Source organism: Schistocerca nitens, chromosome 11, assembly GCF_023898315.1.
Source record: "Schistocerca nitens isolate TAMUIC-IGC-003100 chromosome 11, iqSchNite1.1, whole genome shotgun sequence".
Taxonomy (NCBI): Eukaryota; Metazoa; Arthropoda; class Insecta; order Orthoptera; family Acrididae; genus Schistocerca; species Schistocerca nitens.
Genome location: NC_064624.1, coordinates 172,343,956 through 172,352,482, shown reverse-complemented (window position 1 = coordinate 172,352,482; position 8,527 = coordinate 172,343,956). Strand labels below are relative to the sequence as shown.

The 8,527-nt window shown below is 45.2% G+C and overlaps 1 protein-coding gene across 1 annotated transcript; it reads left to right on the top strand.

Moving 5' to 3' along the window:
- The first annotated feature begins 5,971 nt into the window (after positions 1–5,971).
- LOC126212746 (uncharacterized) lies at positions 5,972–7,510 on the top strand. The gene has a single exon (XM_049940155.1). It carries the CDS (start codon positions 5,972–5,974, stop codon positions 7,508–7,510), a length of 1,539 nt encoding a protein of 512 aa, XP_049796112.1.
- Positions 7,511–8,527: the final 1,017 nt, after the last annotated feature.

Below are 8,527 nucleotides of genomic sequence, written 5' to 3'. Positions count from 1 at the left end.
ATCGATGTTGTCGCCAGTGGTCGGCGGAAGGTGCACGTGCCCGTCGACCTGGGACCGGACCGCAGCGACGCACGGATGCACGCCAAGACCGTAGGATCCTACGCAGTGCCGTAGGGGACCGCACCGCCACTTCCCAGCAAATTAGGGACACTGTTGCTCCTGGGGTATCGGCGAGGACCATTCGCAACCGTCTCCATGAAGCTGGGCTACGGTCCCGCACACCGTTAGGCCGTCTTCCGCTGACGCCCCAACATCGTGCAGCCCGCCTCCAGTGGTGTCGCGACAGGCGTGAATGGAGGGACGAATGGAGACGTGTCGTCTTCAGCGATGAGAGTCGTTTCTGCCTCGGTGCCAATGATGGTCGTATGCGTGTTTGGCGCCGTGCAGGTGAGCGCCACAATCAGGACTGCATACGACCGAGGCACACAGGGCCAACACCCGGCATCATGGTGTGGGGAGCGATCTCCTACACTGGCCGTACACCACTGGTGATCGTCGAGGGGACACTGAATAGTGCACGGTACATCCAAACCGTCATCGAACCCATCGTTCTACCATTCCTAGACCGGCAAGGGAACTTGCTGTTCCAACAGGACAATGACCGTCCGCTTGTATCCCGTGCCACCCAACGTGCTCTAGAAGGTGTAAGTCAACTACCCTGGCCAGCAAGATCTCCGGATCTGTCCCCCATTGAGCATGTTTGGGACTGGATGAAGCGTCGTCTCACGCGGTCTGCACGTCCAGCACGAACGCTGGTCCAACTGAGGCGCCAGGTGGAAATGGCATGGCAAGCCGTTCCACAGGACTACATCCAGCATCTCTAATATCGTCTCCATGGGAGAATAGCAGCCTGCATTGCTGCGAAAGGTGGATATACACTGTACTAGTTCCGACATTGTGCATGCTCTGTTGCCTGTGTCTATGTGCCTGTGGTTCTGTCAGTGTGATCATGTGATGTATCTGACCCCAGGAATGTGTCAATAAAGTTTCCCCTTCCTGGGACAATGAATTCACGGTGTTCTTATTTCAATTTCCAGGAGTGTAATATAAAATCAGAAAATTGAAACTACTAACTTTTGTGGTTATTAGAATGTTTATTAATTCACTATATGGCTCCCGGCCACAGAAATCGGTTTTGATTCCCTTTGACGTGGGAGTTGTAAACGAAAAGACCAGCAATATTACGAAGACACGAAACATATGCACGGGTCACGTGGGGAAGGACGCCCACTATAACTCAGCTTGCTCTGCGCATGAGTGAATCGGGCAGCTTGAGCGCGCCAGAAAAATTTTTCCGGGTAGCATCTGGCTACTTGTTGCTACTGCTCATACACCAAACAGCCGCGCTCCAAGTAGCCAGAAGCGGGAGGAAGGCACTGCTCATTCGCGAATACAGCTCTCCGCATGCACACGAGCCCGCTTGCAACTGCTCATACGAAGCTTATTTCAATCACGGAAACAATTGATAATACTTGCTGCAAAAGCACATGTTTGCAGAGGAGACGGGGTAGTTTATATTCCAGACAATGGACGGTAAGTATCGTCCGTTAGTAATCTTATCATGCGCAAGAAAAGTAAAGTGTCTGGTAAATCTACAGAAATTTCATTCTTTGTGCTTGTAGTATTCTGATGCGTTATGTTACTCTGTAAAGTTTCTTTCAATGCATCTAAGTAGATTATTTGTGGTAACGGCGTATTCTCATAACAAATGGCTTCGGTATTTAAGTTTCAATCATCGTAACTTTTTCCTGATCAAAACTTGTGTAGTAACTGTAATCTAACTTCAGTAACCTGCACATTTGAAAACTTTTGAATGTTCAAAATTACATCATTGACCATAGTCAGTATTTTTTTACAGTAAAATACGTATGAATTGCAGTGACTGAATCCAGATTTGTGAGTGGTGTAATCTGTTTTTGTGATGGATGTTTCAGGGTTTCTGAAGTGAAAGTCCAAAGAAGATAAGACAGCGAGAAGTAGCTTTTTATCTGTTTCGTGGTTATAGAGTTTGACAGAGCACTGAAAGACCTGAGTCGAAACAAGGCCCCGGGAGTAGACAACATTCCATTAGAACTACTGATGGCCTTGGGAGAGCCAGTCATGACAAAACTGTACCATCTGGTGAGCAAGATGTATGAGACAGGTGAAATACCCACAGACTTCAAGAAGAATATAATAATTCCAATCCCAAAGAAAGCAGGTGTTGACAGATGTGAAAATTACCGAACTATCAGTTTAATAAGTCACAGCTGCAAAATACTAACGCGAATTCTTTACAGACGAATGGAAAAACTGGTAGAAGTGGACCTCGGGGAAGATCAGTTTGGATTCCGTAGAAATGTTGGAACACGTGAGGCAATACTAACCTTACGACTTATCTTAGAAGAAAGATTAAGAAAAGGCAAACCTACGTTTCTAGCATTTGTAGACTTAGAGAAAGCTTTTGACACTGTTAACTGGAATACTCTCTTTCAAATTCTGAAGGTGGCAGGGGTAAAATACAGGGAGCGAAAGGCTATTTACAATTTGTACAGAAACCAGCTGGCAGTTATAAGAGTCGAGGGGCATGAAAGGGAAGCAGTGGTTGGGAAAGGAGTGAGACAGGGTTGTAGCCTATCCCCGATGTTATTCAATCTGTATATTGAGCAAACAGTAAAGGAAACAAAAGAAAAATTCGGAGTAGGTATTAAAATTCATGCAGAAGAAGTAAAAACTTTGAGGTTCGCCGATGACATTGTAATACTGTCAGAGACAGCAAAGGACTTGGAAGAGCAGTTGAACGGAATGGACAGTGTCTTGAAAGGAGGATATAAGATGAACATCAACAAAAGCAAAACGAGGATAATGGAATGTTGTCGAATTAAGTCGGGTGATGCTGAGGAAATTAGATTAGGAAATGAGACACTTGAAGCAGTAAAGGAGTTTTGCTATTTGGGGAGCAAAATAATTGATGATGGTCGAAGTAGAGAGGATATAAAATGTAGACTGGCAATAGCAAGGAAAGCGTTTCTGAAGAAGAGAAATTTGTTAACATCGAGTATAGATTTAAGTGTCAGGAAGTCGTTTCTGAAAGTATTTGTATGGAGTGTAGCCATGTATGGAAGTGAAACATGGACGATAACTAGTTTGGACAAGAAGAGAATAGAAGCTTTCGAAATGTGGTGCTACAGAAGAATGCTGAAGATAAGGTGGGTAGATCACATAACTAATGAGGAGGTATTGAATAGGATTGGGGAGAAGAGAAGTTTGTGGCACAACTTGACTAGAAGAAGTGATCGGTTGGTAGGACATGTTCTGAGACATCAAGGGGTCACAAATTTGGAGGGTAAAAATCGTAGAGGGAGACCAAGAGGTGAATACACTAAACAGATTCAGAAGGATGTAGGTTGCAGTAGGTACTGGGAGTTGAAGCAGCTTGCACAGGATAGAGTAGCATGGAGAGCTGCATCAAACCAGTCTCAGGACTGAAGACCGCAACAACATATTTCCACCTAACACTGCTAGTTCTTGACATTCCCAATGTCGCACTGGGTGACATGTGCGAATGAGTTATTCTGACAGCCATCACAGAGTCATATAATGGTGTAGTGTGTGTGTGTGTGTGTGTGTGTGTGTGTGTGCGCGCTCGTGTGTGCGCATGTGGGAGGAGGGGGGGGGGTGTTGCACACGCGCGCAGCCTTTATGATTTCACGAATCCAGATCTTCTACAGGTGAGACAATTCAGAACAAAATATCACAATCCATGAACTCAAATACAAACTGTTATTCATTGCCACAATCTTTTCACCAAAACTGGCTGTTTATCACATTGGATGCCATGTCAGAGTCGACCAGCAGTCTGATGCAGCAATTGAACAAGTTTGGCAAGTCTTACATCCACACTGTAACAGAAGGCGTTTAAATTCCAATGCTGGCACTTGTAGTTCATTTACCCTGACTATGAAAGTGAGAGTGCCAAACTTGTTAAATTGCTGTGTTAGGCTGCTCGCCGACCCTGACCCGGCATCCTATGTGATGCACAGCCAGTTTCAGTGAAAGAATGGTACCGAGTAACAACAGTTTGTCTTTAAGGTGGCAGCTTGTGATATTTAATCCCAAATTGTCTCTAAACTATAGTAGTAGATTTGGATTCACGAAACCAGTTGGAATAACTCATTCGCAGATCCCGCTTAGGGGGACGTTGGGAACTATACAGTGTTGGCTGGGAGTAAAACTTGAAGGTATTCTGTATTCAGTGCCATATCAAACATTTCAACATTTTCACAATTAAAGTGTACTTTTGTAAATTTATGAACATCTTGTGTTCTGATTAAGGACATCACAGTTTAATTGAATGTGCTTTTTTAATGTTGTCATAAAAAACCATTAAACAAAAGATGTATTAGGAAGTTAGTGTGGCAATTCTAATAACCTAAAAAAGGTGACTGCAAGATATATGGTTAATTATGTTTAACAATACTGTTTATGCTCATTGCTGCTGAATTGACACTTCATTTACTTTAGGTGCACTGTCCCAGAAAAACAACAGTGAGTGAAAACTATGAAAATAAACCTACACTCATGTCTTTATGTAAACACAATAACATGTAAAAAGAGAGCTGTGTCTGTTGTTTAGTTCATATGTCTGTTGACTCCATTTTAACTTGTTATCCGACACAATTTTAGAGAGTTTTATTCACTCAGTGTATGACTGTTACTTTCCACTTCTGCCACTAACAGGGTCAGATTTGCTTGTTTTAACTCATGTAATGAGTCTGTTCCACTACGGACTCTGAATTAGTTGTAGTCTTGTTCATCTGAGCTGTGTCTGGTAAGGTTTTGTTTGAATCATAGATTAGTATAATTCTGTCATCAGCAGTCATTGCAATTTTGGAACCGAACTTTAAAATCGTCGAGATGGGGTAAGAACGAGAATAGGTCCAGTACCGAAGGCTCCGACACACTTCCGTGGGGCACACCTGAAGTGACTTACACATCCGTCGATACACTGTCTGAGATAAAATGCTGCATCCTCTCTACTGAGCAATCCTCTGTTAAGTCTCATATTTTTCAAACTTTTGAACATAAGAGATTTTTGTGCTCTATAAAAAGGCATTCCTAATGTGTGTACTGCAGTATATGACTAGTTTGTCATACAATAATACTTGTGAGAGAGAGACTGCATTTGGAAATTGTGTCAACAAAACGTGACAGGCTGTGATTCACTGCTGCATGATGATGTCAGGTGACCCATTCACCAACATTGGTTTAAATTAAATAGTCCAGTTTCTTGATTTTCGTGTGAGTGAGTGAATGAGTGAGAGAGAGAGAGAGAGTTATTCGTTTTCGACTGTGGTGTTTTGTTATGTGCCCTTTTTCAAATGGTTTTCACTGGAGACGTATCACTCAAATGAGCAGCAGCAGCAGTATGTTCCCTCGTGGTTCCTCACATCCACAATGCAGCACATGTGTGTCACTGCCTGAAACAAAAGCAGGGTAGTTTTGGTCGGTGGGGCCTTGCCAAGGTAATTTCTAAATGAATTTCTTATCTTGGCCACTGTCTGCCGTTCTTGTGGACGTACCAGCACCCACCACGCACACACGACTGATCGCTTCTCAGCTCACATCGGCTGTGGCTTCACAACTAAAATAATGAGACAAAACAGTAAAAAACTGGCACAAGTGCTTTTTGTCAGCTTCGAAGCTGGGGTGCAGATCGAGGAACTATTTATTTCCTCAGTTGTACAAAGTGAAGTGGGTTTCAGGGTCATCTCAGGCACGCAGTAGAGATTCTAGGACTTGCACAGAATAGACTAGCACAGAGAGCTGCAGCAAACTATTCGTCTGATCGAAGACCACAAAATTGTCTTAATGCATTATTTATATTTGTATATATTATACGTGCAAGTAACGTAAGTGAAAAACCATCCTTATATTCTGTAGGGAAGCTTACTCTGATGAATAACTAATAAATTTATGTCTGTTCACAGAAATGGCGTTGACTCCTTCTGCCGGTATCCACAATCTGCCGTACGACGTAATGTTTTCCATCTTTTGCTACTTGCCGATCCCCGACTTGGCACACTGTGCTGCCGTGAGCAAGCAGTGGCACGAAATCGTGTCGGGCTTTACTCACCTGTGGAAGGGCAAGAGGTACGTCAGCAACAGAAGTCCAAAGGAATCCTTCGAGACATCCGCCATCTTGCGCGCCCTGCCGCTATTGCAGGAAGTCATCGTCAAGGCGGCAGCCGAGTTTGTTATCGACATTTTCTACCCCCGCCTGGTCCTGTTAGTGACGGACATTTCTGACATAGCATCTGCAGAGGACGGTCATAGACTGAGGTGCGCGTATTTGTCGACTAGACTCGACATAGCAGAAAGCATCTTCTCTTCTCGTTCGATTATAGATTTTGCAGCTCTCCAGAAATTGCGGATCTTCAAAGCGATACCGACACTAGACGCTTTTGCCCGAAAACGTGACCGGGAAGTGTGTTGCTGCGCCTCGTCCAGCTCTAGTGCGGATTACGCAGTCGGCACGGCCCTCGAGCTGTGCCCGAATCTCACAGACCTGTGCGTCTATGCAGAGTTCTTGTCGGCAGACTATCTGGACGCGTCGGAAGGGATCGGCCGGTTGCGGACGCTGGAAATAGAGTGCCCCGGCCTAGAAGAACTGGCGTTTATGAGGCACTGCTCGGATACGCTGGAGGAACTGGAATTGAAAGGTTGTGCCGACCTGCCGTCGGCCGCGTACGCGAATCTCCGGCACCTGGGGAACCTGCAGAGGCTGCGGTTGCGAGACTGTTGCGTGGCGGGAGGCGACGTGGAGGTGGCCGCGACGGGTCTGAAGTCCCTCGTGTCGTTGCAGCTGGAGTGCTGCGACCTCATCTCGGACGTGTCCTTCCTGCGGCACTGCGGCCGGTTGCGGGAGCTCCGCGTCGAGGCCTCGCCGCCGGACACGCTGCTGACGGGCCTGCGGCACCTGCCCGCCGGCGTCCACTCGCTCTACCTGGCCGGCAGTGCCGCGAACGCGTACGAGCTGGCCGTAGTTCTGCCGCGTCTGCCGCTGCTCGAGGAGCTGGACCTCGTAGGTAGCGATCTGCCGCACCTGGGCTTCCTGCGCCACTGCCCGCAACTGCGTCGTCTCTGCCTGGAGTTCTCGCACTGGCCCGGCACGTCGGAGCTGTCGAATCTACGTCACCTGACGAGACTCGAGGCCCTGGACCTGACGAGGTGCCAGGTCGACGCGGACGTCCTCTCCGGTGTGATGCCGTCACTGTCGCGACTGGAGACGCTGTCGCTGTCCCACACGGAGGACGTCGCCCACTTGGGGTTCCTCCGGCACTGCACCCAGCTTCGCACTTTGTCACTGTTCTACACGTTCGGAATGGACTTGGATGCCTATTGTGAACTGTCCCATCTGGCTAACTTGCAGACTGTGCACATCAGTGAACACGTGGTTGACTTTGTCCGTGAGTTCGTCCAACCGCGTATGCCGCAAGTAAAAATTTATACCGTACAACAGTTTAAATGAACTACTGTTCCACCAACTTTCCTGCCCTGTGATGCCAACGCGTGTGTGTATTAACATGTATATGTGTATGGATTAATGTACATTCATTTGTGAAATGAATTTTTCAGTGTGTGTGTGTGTGTGTGTGTGTGTGTGTGTGTGTGTGTGTGTGTGTGTTGTTTGTTGTTTGTTTGTTTGTTATTTCCAGTCTTACTGGACAGTGATTGTAGCGACTTGGGTTATCTAGTCGTGACCCACAACTTTGTGTCAGAGCTTTACTTCAACCAGTACCTCACCCTGTCATCTAAACTTCACACAAGATCTCCTGCATACCTTGCTGGTGTGGCACTCCTGAGTAAAAGTACGTCATGGAGAAGCCATTCTCTAAATGAATCTCGACTGCAGAGTGAAAGTTTAAGTCTGGAAACTACCCAGAGGCTGTGGCTAAAATTTTTCTCAGAAATATTCTTTCTTCTAGTAGTCCTAGGTATGCATGAGAGCTTTCTGTAAAAGAGACCTAATATTGCAATATAAATTCAAAAATTTGTAGATAATCATGTATTTTCTGTTTAATCAATAATTATATGGATTGGCAGCAGATAGAAAATAGTCATTGTTACCATAGGTAAAATCAAAATGTCAACTGAAAACAGTTTAAAGAGCTTAGAACATTATTACACTAAAGACGACTTACTGTGACTGCGTAAACAAATCTCCACAAGTATTCTAGAAAAAATGACTATTTAAACCTTCCAAAAAATGTTTTTCAGAGTCTAATATTCGTGCACTTAATTTGTCTACTGCCTTTAGGTTTATGGAGCCTTAGGTTACTATTAAGCTGAATGCTCGTTGTAAAGAAGTTTCCTTTACCGTGTGTCTGTGTTTCAACTTATTATATATACAAGTCCTTTGAAGAAGTATCCACCGTTGGAAAAGAATTTTTGTATTAAACCTTTCTTAAAATTCTCGTTAAGTTTCAGCCATCATTAGTGATATTTATTTTGTATCTCAGCAAGATGTCTTTCACTATTCTGCATG